Raw genomic sequence first — 22,138 nt, forward strand, 5'->3', positions numbered from 1 at the left:
AAGTAAGAACAAACTTGGGTGTAAGATAACTAGACAGTGTTGGTGAAGCATAATGTGAAAACAATCTTCTAAAATGTTGAAAGACTATTTAGACGGATCCGATATTCTTTTAATTTATGTATTCTAAATCATATGTAGCATTGTTTTATATTTTACATAATGGAGTTATATTATCTAACTTTCATTCATTAGGAATAGTGATTTAATTCCAGTGAATCTGTATACTGGAATTTAGTGTATTAGATTGTAATAATAATATATAACTTTTTGGACTTGTAATAAGGACTTGTGGCTCTAGTGTCGCTTTCATAAGTTTATAATGGATCCTATATACTACACTTAAAATATGCGATCATTTCTTCACATAATAACCATTTGTTTTAATATTTAATATTAAATCATGTAGAATATTAATATCAAATAATGAAAGGAAATAATTAGGATAATAATTGAAATAAATCGGGCCTTGAAACAAGCTAGATTCTACCATACCAAGTAATGAATCATGAAATTTATAACGTCTTCCATCTTTTAGAAGAGTAGTACTGAGGTATTTAATCCACTTATAGTAAGTGGTTTTATGGCAACTTGTACTAATCCAATATGTATGAATGAATATTTATATTCCTCATAATGTTTAATTGCATATTTGGTTAATAATTATAGTGATTTATAATCACTGTTTAAACTAATAGTTTTTTCTACAGTTTTAATAGTATAATAACTAATAAGTAAGAAATGATAATTTTGAAGAAAATGTAGATTGTTTATAGATTTGATTTTTTGGTACACTAAGAATTGTCCAATCTTATAAATTTCTTTCAATGTTTAATATATTACAATCTTCTTGATTGATGTTTTGAGGTTCTATAATTATACTGGCAGAAGATTTGGATGAGTTAGATCTGAGTAAAAAATTTATTGATCCATAAATTTTTAAACAAGGATTTCCTATATTTAAAGAGAATAAGTAGATTAAGATATACCAGACCCACCCTTAAAGCTTTATAGCATAAGTGGGTTAACCAATAGATTTTCATAGCTTACCAACATAAAACTTCTCAATATACTCATTTTCTTTTCTATAGTCTATATTTGTTAAAAACTTGTATCAATGAATTTTTACTTTTGTTTTGTTTTTTTGTTTTTGTTTTATAAAGTAAGAATACTTAAATGAATCCTTATATTTTTAATTTACATATAGAAAACTACCCAATTCTATATGTAAATCATACAATTTGCAAACATTGAGATTATGGTATTGTCGGAATCTAACTGTATTGCCTAGAGATATGCAATTTTTATGACGTAGCTATAATTATATTTTTCTCACCACTTGACAGAGTAGTGACGGGCCAAGAACATAACAGTAACAATCATTGAGTTTAACTAATTACAGGAGAAAAAAATTCCAACTTCGACTTCGACTTTTCAGAATCGGATTTTTGAATTTTTGTTCGTCCCTGCACGTAGATGTTTCTCTATTCTTGAGGGAACAAGGGCCAAACACCTTCGCAGTTGACAGTAGCAGCACGAAGTCCTGTACTGCTCACAATCACAAGGGAAAATCCTATCCTGTTGCTTATACACCCAAAATCTAGACGGATCAAATACTAAATTTCTCTATGAAAATTAATATAATTATTGGTGAGAGTCACATAATTTCCATACGCAACATTAGGCCACTGTCATAATGTTAGAGATCATTATCTGTCTTGTGTGGGAGATAGAGTAAAAATGGATAAAATCTTCCGTTCGTATCACAGTAAACAGGCTTTAAAACCCTTTTCTAATTCCTGTGCATCCAGTTTCTTGCCTATGAACACAATCTTGTTCATCCTTGGTTCGTCTGGGCCCCACAACCGATCAGGTGAACCTTGGAATATGTCATGGACTCCCTGAAACACAAGAAACAACAATCAATGAAGAAGCCAATAGGAGTATATGCTTTACTGAGCCGCTGCAAAAGTTGAAAACTATTTGTAGTTCTACTTCGGAATTTTATGACCAACCACTCGGCAAGTGAAAAATAAAGAAATGCATTGAATATAAAATCCTAAGCCATACATTGATCTAATTATGCAATAAAACCTCGAATAACTCTTTTATTTATTTATTTATTTATTTTTTATATGGGTATAAACCTCCAAGAACTTACCTGAAGAATGATAACTTTGAACAAATATATACAGCAAACAAAATTAACTAGAAATCCTGAAAATAAAAGAGACAAACATAGGTGGCGCCTAGAACTCTTTAACTCGCCTGAAAAACGAATCTCTCATCCATGCCCTGAACAGATAGAAGACCTTTCATCCTGTATATGTCCTCACTGCGTTCCAATAACAATGTACCGAGCCAAAGGTTAGCCTACAAAAAAGAGTGATTGCTCATCAAGTCGGCAGTTATTGACCATCACCTGTCTAGTAAACCATCTGAAACTAAATTACAGGTCGATGAAATAGTAGAAAAATACTGCTGTGTCATTTGTAAATTAATTAGCCTCATTAAATTCAAGTTTATATATATACATGCATGCATATATATATATATAGAGAGAGAGAGAGAGAGAACCTTCTCAAGGTCTAAGTTCCCTTCACAAACTATGCTGACAGAAGAAACACCAGGATCATGACTGTGATCATGAGAGTGGTGATGATCATGATGTTCTGCATATGAATACCAATATAACTGTTATAGGTTTATATAGTTGTAAAACCTAAAAGAGTAACAATAATTTTTTTTACGTGAGTAACAATAACTTCCGATATTAATTGATGACCATGATGCTAAGAAGAAGTAATTAGACACCTCCACAGATTGAAGCAGGAGATTTTTAGAGAGGAATGACATATGATAAATATTAAACAATTGCTAGAACAACATACATCCATCGTTGATACACACACCACAATACTAACAAAGAAAAAAGCATTTTATGTACGACACAAATAAATTACCGTGCTTATGGTTGTGATCATGGTTGTGGTGGCCATGGTCATGATCTTCCTTTGCACCTTCAGCATTGACAACACTCTCAATCCTGGCAAAATGCCAACAATATTAGCCTAGAATCCAAAACCAAAACTACCGATGAGGGCTCAAGCAGGTGCTCAAAGAACAACATTGGAAAGAGTAAAGGAGGTACGAAGAATTACTTGGGCTGGTGGAGGTTAAGGACTTCCGACCCATTAGCCTGGTGAATGGGGTGTATAAAATTATTTCTAAGGTTCTTGCTAATAGATTGGGGGTGGTGTTGGGCAAGATCATCACGAAGCCACAAAATGCCTTTGTTAAAGGGCGACAAATCTTGGATTCAGTCCTCATAGCGAACGAGGGGTTGGATAGCAGACTCAAGGCTGGATCCACAGGGATTATTTGCAAACTAGATATGGAGAAGGCATATGATCACGTAAATTGGGATTTCCTCTTGTACTTGTTGGGGAGGTGCGGTTTTGGGGCTAGGTGGCATTCTTGGATGAGTTGGTGCATTACTACGGCTAGATTCTCAGTATTGATAAATGGTTGTCCTACAGGCTTTTTCAGTAGCTCTCGTGGCCTAAGGCAAGGAGATCCTTTGTCCCCACTTCTCTTTGTTATCATTATGGAGGCCTTGAGTAGGATGATATCGGCGGCGGTTACGCATGGGTTTATGGCTGGTTTTCCAATTGGCGATCCCAGCAGGGGCATTATTACCTTATCCCATTTACTCTTTGCAGATGATACACTCCTATTTTGTGAGGCAGATCGTGACCAGTTGAGGGCTATGAAGGCTTTGTTATTATGTTTTGAAGCAGCATCAGGCCTGAAAGTTAACTTTGACAAGTCAGAGTTAGTGCCAGTGGGGAACGTGAGCAACACAAGCCAGCTAGCCAGTATTCTTGGGTGCAAGGTAGCCTCTCTTCCCATGACCTACTTAGGATTGCCATTGGGGGCTGCGGCTAGGGCCTCATCCATATGGGACTCAGTCATTGAGAAGATAGAAAGAAAATTGGCAGGATGGAAAAGACTGTACTTGTCGAAAGGTGGTCGGTTGACTCTCATCAAGAGTACCCTTTCTAACCTTCCTACATACTTCTTATCCTTGTTTCAATTGCCTGTAAGGGTGGCGGCTCGGATTGATAAACTGTATCGTGATTTCTTATGGAGTGGGATAGGGGATGAATTCAAATTTCACCTGGTTAGTTGGGATAAGGTGTGTAGACCAATCTCATCAGGTGGTTTGGGTATAAAAAATCTAAGAACATTCAATCGGGCTCTACTTGGAAAGTGGCTATGGAGGTATAACACGGAGACAGAAGCCTTATGGAAACTGGTAATTGATTGTAAATATGGAAGTCTATGGGGGGGTTGGTGCACTGAAGAGGTAAATGGGGCCAGTGGTGTTGGAGTTTGGAAACATATTAGGCGTGGATGGGGGGATTTTAGTAGTCATGTTAAATTGGTGTTGGGGAGGGGTTCTTGTATTAAGTTCTGGAGGGACACCTGGTGTGGGAATGAGGCTCTAAAGGATGCATTTCCAGCAGTTTTCCGAGTGGCACGCAACCAGGAAGCTTCAGTTGAGGATCTTACGTTACTATCAGGAGACCAAGTGCAGTGGAACATCACGTTTAGTAGAGCGGCACAAGACTGGGAAGTGGACATCTTTGAGGCTTTTTTCAGCCTGGTTTATTCTGTGAAGCCAAACAGACAACAAGCTGATAGGTTGTGGTGGACTCCTGCGGGTAAGGGCATCTTCTCAGTTCGTTCCTATTATAAGTCCCTTTCCCGAGCCGTAAATAATTCATTCCCATGGAGGAGGCTTTGGCGAAATAAGGCGCCCCCGAAAGCGATCTTCTTTACATGGACAGCAGCGTTGGGGAAGATTCTGACTACCGACAATCTGAGGAAACGCCGGATAGTTATACTAGACTGGTGTTGCATGTGCAAGAGATCTGGTGAGTCAGTGGAACACCTCTTGCTACACTGCGAGACAACTAGAGCCTTATGGGTGGAAGTCTTTAGTCGGATAGAGTTATCTTTTGTTATGCCGGCCACTGTGGTAGATCTACTAGCCAGTTGGACACTTCCAAGAGGAGCTCAACAAATCAAGGAGGTGTGGAAAATGATCCCGATCTGTATTATGTGGTGTATCTGGCAAGAACGCAATGATCGGACATTCGAAAACAAGGAGCGGTCTTTGGAGGAACTTAGAGCTCTATTTTTCCGTACTTTATGTCTATGGGCCATTGCTTTAGATTTTAATGGCCTGAATTTTCATGACTTTCTAGTTTCCCTTATGTCGACCTAGATAGGTCTTATCTCTTGTATATCACTTGTGTACTTAGGTTATTGCCTATCTCTATTTATATAATATCGATTACTTATCAAAAAAAAAGAATTACTTGGGATACACAAAAAAGCTAAAATTTTACATGTAAAATGAACAAACATTAAATGATAAAGACCAGGTAAGCTTTCAAAAAATAGTGCAGCAAATACAGGCTACATAAACAAAACACATAAAAATCAAATTCTACAAGTCGTGGTGGGCAACTTGGGAAGGTGAGGCTAGAATGATGGATCTAAATAGTAATATATATATGTGTGTATATATATATATATATATATATAGAGAGAGAGAGAGAGAGAGAGTGGTTTTAAAGAAGAGATCAGTGAATGCCCTAAATATGCAGCAACCTAAGTTCAGATCTTTTGTGAAAATTTTGAACCATTTAAACAAGTGAATGAAAGATTACCTCTCCAAATCAAATCCTCCAATCCCAAGAACATAGTCCAAGTCAACTTTTCCAAACTCCGTCCGCTTTAAATCAGCCATGTGATTTATTTTCTATTATCAGAGAAAACATCAGCGTCAACATCATCATCATTGACAAACAACAGCAGCAGCAGCGATAATCATTATGATATAATATAAGGAGCAGCATGATACTAACCCTTATTCGCTGGACCAAAGATGCAATTTCTGGATCGCCAACAAGATCAGTCTATCATCAACAAATGGATAAGCAAATCAGCAAGAGCAAATAAATTATATTATCAAATAAACTTTCATCCTTATCATATTCAATCATTAATCATAGAATTATTTTGAAGCGGACTATTTGGATGGAGAGGAATAATAATGTTGCTGAGTTTTCCATGCATCAGCTCAAGTGTTCAATTTTGAGATCACTGTATATGTGGATGCTTATTTTCACAGTAACCAGTTTTCTCTTTCTTAAAGTTCATAGACTAGCTGAGTTGTGTATGCATTCATTAGGTGAAACTTTTGTACACATCCCCATATACTTAAGGTCTCCTCTTTCATCTAATTAGATTCTATTATTACTTATCAACAAAATATTTGAGATTACTAAATTTCATGTCCAGCATGCGAAAAGAATGTGGTTATCACACATGCCTTATTCACAATGATACGATCAGCATATGCAATTTGTTCTATGGCCTCATTGACCACTCCTTTCGGCTTTATTTCATCCAGGTGAAAGCCAACATGTTTAGCATCAACCAATGTGACAACGCCATCCAACTTGACGTCGTTAAAAACATCATCCTCAGCATAAAATGTTTGGATGATAGGTGCCGGATTTGCCAATCCTGCAGAGTTGCAGCCAAATCTCATCAAGTATTACAAAGGATTAAAAAAAAAAAAAAGTAGAAGGTAACCGTGCAATTCACATTACACCTGATAAAATATTATCTTGAGCATAAGCAATCTTGTTACCTGTAGTCTCTATTACTATATGATCGAATTTTCCTTTCTTCTTATTCACCAATTCAGAGATCATCCTCACAAGATCACCCCTCACAGTGCAGCAAAGACAGCCATTATTCAACATGACAATATCTTCAGCCCCAGTAGTTTTCGCAGCTACTAAAGAACCATCAATGTCTACTTCCCCATACTGCAAATTTGAGAAAATAAGAAAGAATACATAATAATAAATTCGCCTTTAACCATTTATTAGTAACATGGGCTACAAAATTAAACACGTGAGCACATTAAACAGAGGAAGAATTAACCTCATACCTCATTCTCTATGACTGCAATTCGCTTCCCATGCTCCGCAGTCAAGATATGGTTAAGCAATGTTGTCTGCTCAGTTCACATTAAAGCATGGCAACATAAGTACTTGCACCCACTCAGATAACAAAAGAAAAAAATTAAGTCTGATCTGCATGGCCACCATGTCAACTCAAACTTTATACACGCATCCCCGGGTCTAGGACCCATTGCCTTATTCTCTCCATCGTGTTCTCAAGGGGAAAGGGGAGAGGACGTGTCATTTGAGATGGAGCTCATTGGCATATTTCATCGCATATTAACATCGTTAGCAACCAAGAGAAGTCATGAACAAGGCATGCAATGGTGACTCCATAATTGGAATTCAACCTAACGAGGCTTGCATAAATCAACGAACAAATCGTTTTCATTTCCAAGATACTATGTTTCTTATATTTGATAATAATATTTCACACCAACGTCCATTTTAAATGCACCAAAAGGGCACTACCTTTTAAAATCATACGCTATTTGCAATTTCAATCGTCACTTACCAAACCACTTTCTTGAATAATATTTAAAATGAAAAAATAAATTAAATTCATTCATTTTTTTCAGACTAATCATTAAGCACATTTCCGACACAATAATTAAAGCGAAAAACTAAGAAACTAAAATTAGCATTTGACTAGAGATACCAAATTTAAATTAAACATTGGGCTCTCCAAAATTTATTGAAAAATTTTAGAAATCTCAACCTATTCAAGTTCCTTGAAATAAGGACTCGCACGCACGCACAAACACACCTTTCCAGAACCAAGGAATCCGGTAATTATAGTGGCGGGAACCCTATCGTCGGGCGGAATCTTGGTGGAGACATCGGAGCCTTCGCTGTGAGGAGTCGTGGTGGCGGTTGCGGCAACCGAGAGCCGGCGCGAGATGACTTTAGGCTTAGGGGAATCGACGGCGATGATTCTGGAGTGAAACGACGACGTGGTGGTGAAGCGCACGGGCCGGAACTGGGAGGTCCTGGCTGATCGTAGGAAGGGGAGGACCGTGGCTCGGACCTGGGAGAGTGGGGTCCGGTGGCGATAGGTGAGGGTGAGGAAGGTGGTGGCTAGGTCCGCCGTTACCGAAGCCATGCTCGCTCGAGACGGTAAGGTTGGGCTTTTGGCTTTAAGATTTGGGGGGAAAGAGAGAGGGAGAGAGAGAGAGAGAGAGAGGGTTTATCCGTCTATCCAGGGTTTATCCGTCTATCCGGTAGTGAAATGATCACGAAGGTGTACCTGTGGACGGTGTAACATGTCCAACATATTTTCATTTTTATTTTTGAGACCTGTCAATGAAGTATAAGGTTTCGTTTGGGTGACGAGTGATTTCGATCTGAATTAATTTATGGATGGTAATATTTTATAATTTTATTGAAGTATGTTTGAATGTATAAATATATTGAGATATATTTTATTTTTTATAAAAATTTTAAAAATTAATATATCTTATCAATAATTAATTTAAGATAGATTAAGATAAATTCGACACCCAAACATGATATTGTGAACACCAAAATCGTATCGTTAGATTAATGCACAAGTGACTATTGTTCAATTTTGAGTGAGTGTCTAGGACCAGAAAACTTGACCGAGTTGAATGATTCCGGACGCACTGGATGATAACCTTAGGTGGGGATGGCAATTCATGTTTTCAAATTATGGTTGTATAGTAATAAATGATGAATATTCGATTATATAGATTAATCTGAACTCGACTTGCGTAATAAATGATGAATATTCGATTATATAGATCAAACTGAACTCGACTTGTGAAATTAAATGTATAAAACTTTTAAATTTTAATCCAATCTATTTAGATAACGAGTCGTGTTGTGTCACATGTTTTGATCCATTTAATAATTAATTATAAATATTTAAACACAACACAATTAATTTAAACACATTTCATATAAATTGGTTGAACTAATACACATAACTTATTTGACCTTATTAATATAATTTCACATCAAAGTTAAATCTGTATTTATTAGCAGACATAATATCTTAAAAATAAAATAAGACTATCTACTAACAAAAATATCAATATTTTTCAAATTTTAACATATAATAAAAGAAATACTACAAACCATATAATAACAAATATGAGTATAGATCTAAAATCACAATATCAATAATAAAAACATAAGCATATTAAGAAATATCAACATTACAACTTAATAATAATAAAATTATAATGTTAAAATAAAATTTAAATGAGTCAAAGCTAATTGATTTGGATTAAGCGGATTGACTCGTTATTGTCTCATTTATAAATCGTGTCTTAACGAGTCAATTCGTTTTGACCCAAATTCGCTAATTTAATGTTATGTTCGTGTTGAGTTCATGGATTATATCACATATTACCACCGCTACATATGATTTTTTCATTCCTGATTGAACTAACCGAACTACATATATCATTTTTGTTAATAATTATTAATATAATGTATAACTTAATTATATAATTTTCATCTAACCTATGATTATTGACCATATAAAATGTTAAAGAATAATGTTACATATAATCGTGAAGTGCGCAAGTATCGCGTAATCGTTTTAAAAAATAATGAAATCTACTATTAAAAATCAAATTTTTTTTATGCGGGTCTTATATTTACTCATTTTTTTCAAATGAATTGTGTGACGTTTACGCATTCCACAACTGTAAATATAATCTCTTTAATATTATATGCAATGATACATACTCTAGTATTTGCACCTAATTAAAATACCTAGGTTACAAGTATGAAGTATCTATGGACTAATTATTCATTAATCAAATATAAAACATAGATTTTAATGTAGGTCATCATGTTTTGACTATCATAATTCATATGCATGCTATTGAGTAATAAGTTAGTAACTATTAATATTATTAATATAATCATAATTAATGATTTTATTAATGAATTAGTTAGATAATCCACGTTAAATAATCTCATTTAATTTTTTTTGTGGCTCATTTTTTAGTTAGGCAGAAATAAATAGGGTTTATTAGTAAATTCATCATTTAACGAAAACAATGGCCTATTTTGCACAAGTCATAACTGAATGGACAAATAGATAACGGTTCGTTCTAGGGGTACCTCTGGTCTGATCTCGAAGTGGAAAATTGGTAGAACGGAAGTTTTGATTTGGTCCAAAAATATTCATTCAGATAAACCAGACCGATTATACCTTTAATTTTGGTACACTCCTTGCGATTTTTTATGATCAAGGTTTTTTTATGTAAATTTTAAAATGAGTTATTCTACTCTAAATAGGTGTATTATATCATTTACATTACTTAATATTAAGATTTGATTGATAAAATTTAGATTTTAAAATTTAAATTCCAAATCAAATTTAAAATATCATCTAAATACTTTAAGTTATATTATTTAGGAGCCATGCTACATACAGACGTTAAGTGTACAAGCGTCATGTAGTTATTTGAAAAAGAGTGAAGTTCATTATTAAAAAATGAATAATGCTATACAATCTTCCTAACTTCTACACACCACATTTTTTAAAATTTTTTAATATTTAAATTAAATTAATTATTCTATTCATTATTCATATATTAAATATTAGATAAAAGAAAAATTTTTAAAAATATGATGTGTGGAGATTGCGTAGATTTTTTCTTAAAAAATTATTACTATTTTTATATAAACTCTATATTTATTCATATTTTTTAAAATAATTATATGAAGTTTGTATGATTACAATTATTATTTTTCATTATTTAGATTGAGTTATAAATAAAAATTTGTCTTTTTAACAAATATGATGTTATTATAATTGCCTACAGGAAGATCAGCTCCAGTTATCCCTTCTATTTCCGGTTAAAGACAACAATCATTATTATTCTTTTTATGAGAGATAGTCGAATGTTTATCTGTCGTCATAATGATAAAAGAAAATATTTAGAATAAAAAAGGACTGCAAGGACACCGAGTGGTCCTAAGAGTTCTCACTAATAAGTATGAAATACATTTTTCTTATTTTATATGTTTTTTTTAAATCATTTTAAATATCATTTCAAAAAAATTCACAAATTTATTAAAAAAATATTTTTTTAACTATTAAAGAAAAAAAAAAGAATCCGTAGAAACACTCGCTCTCGGTCGCTTGAGCATTTTCCATTAAGGAGAGCGTTGAACGGTTGAATTGGCCAAAGCCGCCGAGTGGGTGGGCCCATTTTCTGAGATGGATAAACCCAAAAGCAAAAGGAAAGGCCCAAATGGGGGACCCACATTTTCCTCTTCTTTCTTACCTCATCCTCCCAACGCAGCAGACCAAACTCCGAATCATCTAATATCTGACCAATAATTTCCACGTGTTCTTCATCTGTTGGCTTGGACCCAGTCTCGGCCTTACGCAATCTGGCATTTTTTCACTCCCCTCCCTCCTCACTCTTCCTCTGCCCTCTCTCTCTCTCTCTCTCTCCGGTGACTCAACGACAGGTCTTTTGGTTATCGGTCGGTGATCGTGATGAGGTAAAGTTTATTCTTTCAGTGGAAGTTGTTTTCCGGGAAAGTTTTTGGTTTGGAGATGATGACCTTTTATTTGTTCTTTCCTCTGACGGTCTATTCATGTTAATGGGTATATCGTGTGAATTTATTGATACTGGTTATCAAGTACGGGGTCGAGAAAGTTCATCTCTACGGTTGAATTTGTTTGTTTTTTTTTTTAATAAAAAAATAACGGGGAAGTTTCGGTGGAAGCGCGCTCTAGGGAATCGAACGGCTTAAGGGGTTGTGTGCTGTACGATTGTAGTGTCATCCCTTTTCGTTTGACTCGGTACGATGTTGTTATGTCTATGGTTGTTTTCCTTTTGGTGAATTATCTGTTGAAGGGGCAGTGGTGACTTTGTTTTGTCTGTGTTATTTTAGTCTTGTTTTGTTGACGACGAGTCTGTGGTCGGTCGCTGAGATAGTCAGAGATACTGTTCTTCTGGGGAAACAAGGAGAAGAAAACACGAGGCTCTTGATACCAAGTTGAGAAACTAATTGACTGGATAATTTGGCTGAAATTGTTTACTGATCATAAGATTGACTAAAAGTATAGTACACAAGAAGATAACCATAGCAGTAAAGATAAATGTAAACTTCTTAACCACTGACTCCAGAGGCTTATCTATCTGATCCGTATTCTTCTCCAACTGATCCTTATCTTCCAGAGGTGCTGAGGAGTCGCGGTTACCATTGCCTGTTATGATATTATCCCTGACAGCATGTAACCACTAGCGAAATAACTGCATTTTCTGATCTCTATCCTCGATAGTCCTAATTTCACACGAATCTGGTGTATGCACGTGTTAAATTACCATCACTTATGCTGAATACTTATTCTGCTATTCTCTCTGTCTATTTTACAGGAAGTTGAATGCATATTTTCGTTTCTATAATTCAGTGGCTTAGGTAGTGTTCTGCCTCAGTTTTTGTGAATTTTTTTTATTACGGGAAATTTTCTCGATGGGGGGAGCTTGTTCTAGGAAGAGAGACCAGCGAGACAATGAAGACAGTTTACTCAGAGGGTTGTCTGGAAGATATCGTAAGAGTGGAAGCTCTAAGTGGTTGGCAACTTCATTTTCGCGACCTGCTATAGATATTCAACTGGGAAGAGGGAACCGTCAATCGCTTTTGGATTTGTGTATACGTAAAACATGTGAGGTACGTGTAATATATATTATGTTTGGGCAGGATACCAACTCCTTGTCTTATCTCTTTTTCTCCTTTCCCTTGCAGGACATTGATAGATATAGAACCTTTTCTATGCTCCCAAGGGATATTAGTCAGCAGATCTTTGATGAGTTGGTATATTCTCAACGTTTAACTGATGTTTCTCTTGAAGCTTTTCGAGATTGCGCTCTTCAGGTAGCTCACAGTGATTATTTGGAAAGTTGGTTTTAATGTATTTTCCCCATAGCGTTCAGTCTGCCATGCTGTTCTTTAATGTTCCTGTCTATTTTTTACAGGATCTGTACTTGGGAGATTACTCTGGGGTGAATGATAGTTGGATGGATGTAATTTCTTCACAGGGATCATCTTTGCTTTCTGTTGATCTCTCTGGTTCTGAAGTTACCGATACTGGGTTGCTTCATCTCAAAGATTGCACAAATCTTGAAGCCTTATATTTTAATTGTTGTGACCGAATTTCTGACCGTGGGCTGGAATGCCTAAGTGGTAGTCTTTTCTGTGCTTTCTCATTGACCGTGTTGGTTCTGGGCGTTTGATATTTTCAATTGGTTATTTAATTCTTTTAATAGATTAGTAGAAAGATGAAAAAGTGAAAGAATTGGGAGAAGAGGAGTTTGGATGCAAGATAAAGAGGGAAGTGCTGGTGTAGAGGGTAGAAAAAGAGAATCAAAGTAATCACGATCCCATACTAGAAGAGACATGGTGTACCTGAAATCAAACTCAGACAGAAGTGTCTAAGACCTCCGTATTCATAATGGCTTTCTTAGCTATATGCTCAAACTCTAGAATGGAGGAGAGGAGAGGAAGCCAGATGCTCCTAATCATATAAGATTGGTTTCATGCTATGGTTTTGCTCTATTTGGCGTGCTGAATTCTAGTGTACTGTTGGACGTGAAATTGGTGTTTGTATGACATGCATGTCTACTATATGTTGATGCAAGACTAAATCCTTTTTCCGCATTTCTTGAGTCAGCAGTTTTTTTCCCTTTGAAAGCATTTATTTTGGTGCATAATTCTACTTTAAATTTATTTTCTTTTGTGCTCTTGATCTTTTCTTGACTTGAGATAAATGTGAATTGGCATTGGGCCTACTTGGAACTCGAATTAGGTCTATGTATGCCATGTATGACCTTTATTAAATGTTTCAGGTCTCTCAAACTTGACAACTTTGAGTTTTAGAAGAAACAATGCAATTACTGCTGAGGGAATGAGTGCCTTTGCCAGTTTAGCTAACCTGGTCAAGTTAGACTTGGAGAGATGCCTTGAGATTCATGGTGGGCTTGTCCACCTTAAAGGTATTTATTCTCTGAACGTAGTTTCATTCTCTCCCTTCCCCAAGAGGAACAAAATGGGTTTCATGAGTTTGTTGAGTAAGATGATTGGTCAAATAAGTGATTAGGTTAATTAATTATTTTTTAAATCGAATGGTTATTGGAGGCTATGTAATGTGGATTGCCTACCTTGTAACACCCTAATCTCACATTGTGAATATGAATTACCCACATAGAATGGATAGGTTATAAAGATTAACCCCTAGTTGTTGGCTCAAGTGGTAAAGGACTTGCTTGGTCTTGGTGGTATGCTCCCTCCTGGTCTAAGGTTCAAATCATCTTAAGTGCAAACAATTTTTAGGGGCCATCGGTCTGGGGGAACTTCCCCTTGAATTACTAATTTACTAGAGGTGCACTTACAGGAAACTCCTTTCCGAGGACCTGTGCACCCCCGGGATTAGTCGGGACTTTGTTAACAGACACTTGGGGATTAGTCGGGACTTTGTTAACAGACACTTGGTGGTGATAAAAAAAAGGTTATAAAGATAGTCATGAGCATCGAGTCTCACATTGCTATGAAAGCTTCAAATCAACCAGTTTTTTTTTTGGGTTATAGTGCACAGATGTGGCTAGTTTTTTTCTTGGGTTGTTACATAATGTATCAGGCCACCTGTAAGGTCAGCCGTGTGAAATTGGGGCACTGGATGACATGACTCTGATAAGGACATCAAAAATTAAGAGGAAGATTTTGTAACACCCTAGTCCCACATTCGGAATATGAATAATCCATATAAAGTGGGTAAGTGATGAAGGGGGTCAGGAGTGCTAAGTATCAAATTGGCTACTTACTAGGTAAAACTGGGTTTTATGAGTGATTGTAGAGGAGCTTTAAATTAAGTAGTCTCTTTGCGTTTATAATGCTGATGTGACTAGTGCTTTCCCTGGGTCATAACATTTTCCTTCCAAAACTTATTCCCTCAATGAAAGGTTGAACCCTAGACTCTCCAGGATAAAAGGAGAGGCAATAATATCCAGCTAAACTTATTTTAATTTAAAAGAAAATTGTTGAGATTTTCTTTAGTAAAGAAGATCAAGGCTATCCTTGGAATGCAATTGATATGTTTGTTATGATGCACGTGTCAGATGCAAACAATTAAAGAATTAAAAAAGGCTTGGTCTTAATTTTTACTTATAAAAAAAAAAAGAATTAAAAAAGGCGTAATTAAAATATGATCAAACCGTTTTTTCATTTTGTGCCCTAAGATATAATTGTTTTCAATCACTGGTCAGTATTACTGCACTCCATTTACTCTCATTAGTTCTTAATTGATGGCATTTGAAAATGGCAATATCATAGAGATGCATTTTGGAAGTTTTTTATAAGCACTCTACTTAGCTGGTTCTCTGCTATTGTACTCAAGGGTGGGGCTGTAAACGAGTTATTGTCTTCTTTTTTCTAAGTTTTAGAATGTAATTAGGTGTTTCTCGTGTATACTTCCTGTGTACTCGGGCTTTGCCTATTACATTGTGCTTAATAAAGTTCTAACTTATCAAAAAAAAAAAAAAAAGATGATGCATGTTTTTTCACTACCTTTCTTGCCTGCATTATTGTAATTTTGGCACTAATTATTGACAGACAGATGCTTTGATGTGGCAAGGCATTCCCAGATTTATTTGGAAAGCTTCAACTTTAATGGGCTTAACTTTCATGATTTTCTTACATCTTTTTCTTCTTCTAGATAGGTCTGTCTTGTATACATCCTATGTTCTTGGGTTATGCATTTTGTGTTTTTTAGTGAAGTTTTATTACTTCTATTACTTAGTTTTCTCTTGATAACAGGAACATTGCATGGAATAGTCTAGTTAGCTTTCTCGCTGTTGATGTAGATATATATATAAAACTTATTTTCGTGGCCTCGATTTTCATGAATTTCTTGTTTCCATTTCCTCATCCTAGATTCCTAAATAGGTGTTACCTCTTGTATGCCATCTTGTGTACTTGGGCGATGCCTATTCATATCAATATAGTCGTTTACTAATAATATATATATATATTTACAGGTTTAACGAAATTGGAGTCTCTCAATCTCAAATGCTGCAATTGCATAACAGATGATGACATGGAGCCTCTCTCTGGTAACTTATGCTCTCTAGTCTCTATCCTTCATTGTTTCTACGCCCATAGTTTTATAGTCAGCCTTCTATTGAAATCGTATGCCCATCATCTCTCTCCCTCCCCCCTCTCTGAATTGCTTGTTAGGAATGAGGTACATTGATGCAATATAATATATATATATATATTTATATATATGAAAAGGAAAAATCATTCCTCTGGTCACTACAACTGTAAATGCTGATGTGTATCTAGGATTAGTTATGGACAACTACAGCAGTGCTGTTAAGTATGGAAACTTGGGTTTCAGTTTAGCATCCAAGAGGTTTTTCCTGTGTGTTTCCCTCAAGAGGCGTAGGTTTTGATAGAAAACTAAGAAAATTATTTGTTTTGTTGGGCATCGTGTATGTACTAAAACGTTGCAGAGCTCAAGGAATTTGTTGTCACATACTGCAAATACATTTTGATTAGTTCATTTCAAACATCTATATGTGTTGGCATGTGCATCAGCATTGTAATCTAGATGGTAGCAGAAAATTGGGTGGATCACTCATTCAATAAAATTTCAGGGCTTATCAATTTGAAAGGACTGCAGATTTCATGCAGCAAGGTTACAGATATTGGCATTAATTTCTTGAAAGGTACTTTATTTTATTAAATAAGTGGCATAGGTTTTCTATTTTTGCTTTTGGATTTCATCTCTTATCATTATTGTATCGTGTTTTTGTTTACATTACTTTTTGTGGAGATTATTTATCTGTGTTGCAGGTCTGCACAAGCTTTCTCTATTGAACTTGGAGGGATGCCCGGTTACTGCTGCATGCCTGGACTCTCTTTCAGGTATTTACTCTGTTGGTGCTTGGTCTTTTCCCCTAATTCTTTAGAGAAAATAGTATAAACTATATTTAATTTTTTTCATAAATGCTTTTATTATGCTTTTGTTCACGGAGTGTCTTCTCTATGAGTGCGTACTTGGGAATTTGGTAGTTTAATTTGTGGAAGTGCTTACGGCTCTAAAGGAAGAATGGAGGTTTACCATGTTACGGGATTTGATTTGTACTATTTTAGGGATTAGATTGTATATAGCAGATAATTAGGCTGTAAATAATGTTGGAAATACTTACCTTGTATAGCATTTAGGCGCTGGAATTCTGGCAATCAATATGTAAATCTCTTCTATATAATGAAAGCAAACCCTATGGAAAGGGCATTCAGACCAATTTTGACATGTTACCAGAGCCCCTACTTTGATATTCATCTTTGTGGTCTAAATCCTTCGTGAGCGACAGGAGGAAATTTTTTTTTCCTTCTGTTTCTGCAAGATTTTTTTGCTCTTGGTGTTCTAGGTTGCGGAGTCGGAGCTATCTGTGGTGGTTCTTGGCTGTTTTTTGGTTGTTCTCGGTGGTGGGTTTGCTGTTTTTTTGGTGCCTGTGGGTCTGTCGGCATTTTTTTGTGGTTCTCGGAGCTGTCTGTGGTGTCTGTCGGCACTGTCTGTGGGTGGCTGTCGGATTTTGACATACCATGCTTCTGATTGTGAATTTATTTAATTAATTGACGCCTGGCAATTATTTTTACTTGGTATCTATGGCTGATTGGGTTCTATGAGTATGTGATGCAAATTTTAAAAAATAAATATTCCTTTTTCAAATTATCTGTACTCAATATTCTGTTCAATATTTGGTTTGGTCTGATACCTATCTTACATTGTTTTTGTGCCAGCTCTTTCTGCCCTGTTATATTTGAATCTTAACAGATGTAAACTGTCTGATCGTGGATGTGACAAGTTTTCGAGTAAGTATGATTAAGACTGACACATGCATTTCTTGGTCTGCTTTAATAATCGTAAAAATCATTTATATTGTGCTGCTTTACTTTTTACAAGAACCTTGCCTCGAACTTATAGCATACCTTGTTATCTGTAGGACTTGGGAACTTAAAAGTACTAAACTTGGGCTTCAATGACATCACAAATGCATGCTTGGTCCACTTGAAAGGTTGGTTGTGTCTTTCCTCATATCTATACAAGTTCAAAAACTTTGATCCATGATTCCTTTTTTGTAGTTTCCATGAACGTAAGAACAGGTTTGAGGGTAAAGCGTTTGTATCTATGCCTACTAAAATGTACAGCTGCAATTTCTGTCATTTATTATAGTTGGTGTTAAAGGCCCAACTATTGAACCAAATGCCCTAGGACTGTTGGATATTAATTTGGTTAAGCTTTTAACCCTTAGGATTGTAGCAGTTGGGATGTGAGATATTTTTCCTCCTTTTGAGCACAGGATATGAAAATCCCTTTGTTTGTGCCAATCATACATAATGTTCTTGTTGACAGTTAAGCTTGTGCAATATGATTTTTGTGGACAAATTACTGCATTATTTATTCAATGTTTATATCTGCAACTGCTTTGAGTGTAGTTCATGGCTAGCTCACGGATTATATTCGTTAGAATTTTCCTTAAAACTAAATCTCTTGTGAAAGAAGTTTGAGCATGTTTGTGTGTGTGTGTGATGTCTTGAATTATCACATATCTCGGTCTTTGCTTCATGTATTTGTTATACATTTTGAATAATAGTTTTTATACATAATCATGGATCTTGCTCAAGCAGGTCTGACAAATTTGGAAAGCTTGAACCTGGATTCATGTAGGATTGGGGATGAAGGGCTGGTTAACTTGACAGGTTGGTGTCTATGTTTTCCCTTATTTTCTATAATACTAAATTTTGTCAGCCTTGTTTTTGGCAAAGCTTCTGCTTCCAACCAAAGTGGTCTAGTAGAAATAAGTGTTTTAACTTTAGACAACATATTTTAAGGGAAAATGTCAGAGTTACAAAAAATACATGATTCTTTATGGTTCTTGCATCCTCTTTTGGAGATTTTACAATGGATGCTTGCTTACTTGCCCTATGATTTAATACCAGAGCTGATCAATGTAAATAGTCCTAATACTCAGGAGTTGCTTTTTTGTTTTTGGTAAGTAAATATTGAGGATTTACTTTTGAGAGACATGTCTACAGTTTGTTCAATATGATTAAGTCTCGAGCCTGTTGTACATGATTCATGATAGTAACAATTGGTTATAGAATGATGAGAACAACATATGCTTGGAGTGGCCCAACACATGCTAGGAACTTTCCTTGTTTCCCCAACGCATTTGTAAATAATGCTGAAATTTGAATATAAAATGCTTTGATTTTAGGCCATCAGCATCTGAAATGCTTGGAGTTGTCTGATACTGAAGTTGGAAGCAATGGACTCCGTTATCTATCTGGTTAGACACTCACCTTCTATTTTTCAAGAAAGTTCTTATATAAATATGTTTTTCAAGAAATTCATTGTAGCATATAATCAGGTTCACATGCATTTAAAAAGTGGTTTGTTTGTGAAGTGGCACTTTAATGATAAGAGCCGCTAGATTTTACAGTATTATTTCATTTGTGTGAGTATATGTACATCTAGAACAGAAAAGAGTCGGAAGTTACCTATAATGAAGGTCTGCACGTGTTTGGTGAATTCTTTTGTCCTTTATGAATGAGATTACATATTAACCTCAAGTTGAGTGGAAAAAAGAAAAAGATCTACCTCCTGTATGATCCAAAGTTTATTTCATTCTATTTGTGTGTGCGTGTAGAGAGGAGTTCACATGTCGGAACAGAAAGGAATAGGCTAAGGAGCTAACAAAGTTGTTTAGCAAATTGCCATTTAGATCTTATTTTCTCATAACATGATATGTTGGTTTGTTTCCTGTAGGTTTGACAAACATGGAGAGTTTAAATTTATCATTCACTGAGGTTACTGATGAGGGTTTAAGAAAATTGTCTGGACTCTCATCTCTTAAATCACTCAATTTGGATGTTCGCCATATTACGGATTCTGGGCTTGCAGCACTTACAAGTAAGGGATTTAGATTAAAGTTGTTTGGATGTGAACAGAATGGAAGTACGAAGGATCAACATTAGCTGGAATACCTGTAGTGGAAGCTCTTTCTTTCTTTTTCCTTTTTTTTTTTTTTTTTTTTCCAATTTAAATCATTTTCCTAAACTAGTCTCTCTTTATAATATTTAAATAATGAGCCATTATTTACTTTCCGTTCTTAATATAAGTTTGTTTTAATGTGGTTTTATATTTAATTGCAAAATATCTGGGCCACTGAGCCTCTCAAAAGTCCAAACCAAGTCATCAAATGACTTTGAGAGCCCCCGATCCTCCTTAACATTCAGTTCTTTGTGTCATAGCCTCAAAATTAGTTTCTGCATTCACTTTCATTGCCCTTCTGCTGTTCTTATCAATAGAGTGATGAGCGCTACTGTTACACTGCAAGAGCAGCTTATTCTTCCCAAAATGCTTATTACGTTATTAGTTTTTCATAATTATTTGAATGCTTCAATTTCAGGATGCAATTGGTATATGTCCCATATAGTTGGGCTCTTGTCTACTCTTTTGATCAATATAAATTTGTTTTAACAATTACAGAAAAAAAGGATGCAATGTTCATGTTTTTCCAATGCAGGTTTGACCGGACTAACTCATATTGATCTTTTTGGAGCTCGTATTACAGATGCTGGAACAAACCATCTGCGAAGTATGTTAGATGACACTAATATAGTTGCCCATGCTAACAAATTTGTTTAGTTATACATGATGCTGCCTCTAAACACACAGCTATAGGATTCATGCACGTACTGGATTATGTACAAGAGAACAATGCAGAGTACTGTCATTAACCAGATTCATGTAGTTGCAGAGAATGTTTTATAATATCTAGCAACTGATAGTCTTCCAAGTTACTTCTGTAATTAATTAGATGTACAGATTGGTTCTCTGATGATGATTGAATCTGAGAGTTTATAACTATGAATGATTAGGGGCCTTATCTAACTTCATAAATAACTTTCTTGAAACCATTTGAACTTTGTTTTGCGGATTGACTGGTTCTGATTTAAATTCTCTCTTTTTCCTCCCGTGTTTGGTGAGTCAGACTTTAAGAACCTGAGGTCGGTGGAAATATGTGGCGGTGGACTGACAGATACCGGTGTGAAGAATATCAAAGATCTTTCTTCCCTGATGCTGCTAAATCTTTCACAAAACTCTAACCTGACAGATAAAACCTTGGAGTTGGTTTCTGGTAGCTCTTTGAACCTTTTTTTTTTTTTTTCTTTAGATGAATGTGTGCGTTCTTTATCTTCATAAAATTAGTTCGTTATATGGGACTTACAAAAATAGTATATTATATAGGACTCAAATGTACCAGAGTTTATTTGTAGAGCCGTAGCAGTTGACATGTGAGATATTGTTTCCGAATCAAAGGATTCCTGCTGGTTTATTCTCTCATCCTTCCATGTCAATGCAGGCTTGACAGGATTGGTGTCTTTGAATGTGTCAAATTCTCGCATCACCAGTACAGGACTGCATCATTTGAAAACTCTGAAGAATTTGAAATCACTGACTTTGGAGGGCTGCAAGGTGACAGCAAATGACATGAAGAAGCTTCAGTCAACTGATCTTCCTAATCTGGTAAGCTTCCGTCCAGAGTAGTCATGGAGATAAGATTTATGTGAAAAGCTACAGTTGGCGTTAGGGGCAGCTATGTATATAAAATAAAGATTAAGGTGGAGTTGGATGTTCTGTACATATGATTAAAACCTGAAAGGGTATTTCAAAATGGGGGGTTCAGGAGACATTCTAGGAAATTATTTCAATCTTTTGTGTCATGAATGTCATATGGTGTACTGCAGAAGAAAATGTAGATAAAAGCTTCCTTGAGACATTTTTCAGCTGTGGTTATGCTTTTGTATATATTGACATATAAATTATGTACTGCAGTTCCCTTGTAGTTGGGTTTGTGCATTAACGACGCCCTTGGTTCTTGATTGATGGTCTTATGTAAATCTCTGTAAATTAGTGAGCTTTACAAGGCAAGAAGATCAAGAAAGTGACTAGCCTTCTTCGACCTTTATTTATCACCTCTATTGCTGGAATTAATCGCTTAGAACACAGTGCCTTGATCCTGTGACCT

At 35.5% G+C, this 22,138-nt stretch overlaps 2 protein-coding genes across 2 annotated transcripts; one reads left to right on the forward strand and one right to left on the reverse strand.

The window, feature by feature from the left end:
- Positions 1–1,307: 1,307 nt before the first annotated feature.
- On the reverse strand, positions 1,308–8,314 carry LOC109003272 (P-loop guanosine triphosphatase YjiA-like). The gene is made up of 10 exons (XM_035683314.1): positions 7,813–8,314; positions 7,034–7,099; positions 6,728–6,908; positions 6,404–6,600; positions 5,937–5,987; positions 5,739–5,830; positions 2,961–3,043; positions 2,575–2,669; positions 2,266–2,370; positions 1,308–1,898 (listed from the first exon to the last, which is right to left on the reverse strand). The coding sequence occupies exons 1-10, from the start codon at positions 8,146–8,148 to the stop codon at positions 1,761–1,763; spliced, it is 1,344 nt and encodes a 447-aa protein (XP_035539207.1). The 5' UTR covers positions 8,149–8,314; the 3' UTR covers positions 1,308–1,760.
- A 3,062-nt stretch (positions 8,315–11,376) lies between these two features.
- Positions 11,377–21,955, forward strand: LOC109003275 (F-box/LRR-repeat protein 14-like). Its single transcript, XM_018981356.2, has 16 exons — positions 11,377–11,537; positions 12,419–12,713; positions 12,789–12,917; positions 13,019–13,226; positions 13,889–14,035; positions 16,073–16,147; positions 16,694–16,765; positions 16,893–16,964; positions 17,844–17,915; positions 18,047–18,118; positions 18,732–18,803; positions 19,322–19,393; positions 19,873–20,016; positions 20,633–20,704; positions 21,101–21,247; positions 21,473–21,955. The coding sequence occupies exons 2-16, from the start codon at positions 12,516–12,518 to the stop codon at positions 21,655–21,657; spliced, it is 1,737 nt and encodes a 578-aa protein (XP_018836901.1). The 5' UTR covers positions 11,377–11,537; positions 12,419–12,515; the 3' UTR covers positions 21,658–21,955.
- The last annotated feature ends 183 nt before the right edge of the window (positions 21,956–22,138 follow it).

The sequence above is a fragment of the Juglans regia genome, chromosome 12 (assembly GCF_001411555.2).
Source record: "Juglans regia cultivar Chandler chromosome 12, Walnut 2.0, whole genome shotgun sequence".
In the NCBI taxonomy this organism is placed as follows: Eukaryota; Viridiplantae; Streptophyta; class Magnoliopsida; order Fagales; family Juglandaceae; genus Juglans; species Juglans regia.

What these genes read in the sequence shown, in the direction of transcription:
- LOC109003275 (XM_018981356.2), top strand. Translation starts at nt 12,516, where the DNA reads ATGGGGGGAGCTTGTTCTAGGAAGAGAGACCAGCGAGACAATGAAGAC. An exon ending in TGGATGTGACAAGTTTTCGA is followed by an intron (nt 17,916 to 18,046) that starts GTAAGTATGATT and finishes TGTTATCTGTAG; the next exon opens with GACTTGGGAACTTAAAAGTA. An exon ending in TGGAACAAACCATCTGCGAA is followed by an intron (nt 20,705 to 21,100) that starts GTATGTTAGATG and finishes TTGGTGAGTCAG; the next exon opens with ACTTTAAGAACCTGAGGTCG.
- LOC109003272 (XM_035683314.1), bottom strand. Translation starts at nt 8,148, where the DNA reads ATGGCTTCGGTAACGGCGGACCTAGCCACCACCTTCCTCACCCTCACC. An exon ending in ATCGTATCATTGTGAATAAG is followed by an intron (nt 5,988 to 6,403) that starts GCATGTGTGATA and finishes TGTTGATGATAG; the next exon opens with ACTGATCTTGTTGGCGATCC. An exon ending in GGAGGATTTGATTTGGAGAG is followed by an intron (nt 3,044 to 5,738) that starts GTAATCTTTCAT and finishes GCATTTTGCCAG; the next exon opens with GATTGAGAGTGTTGTCAATG.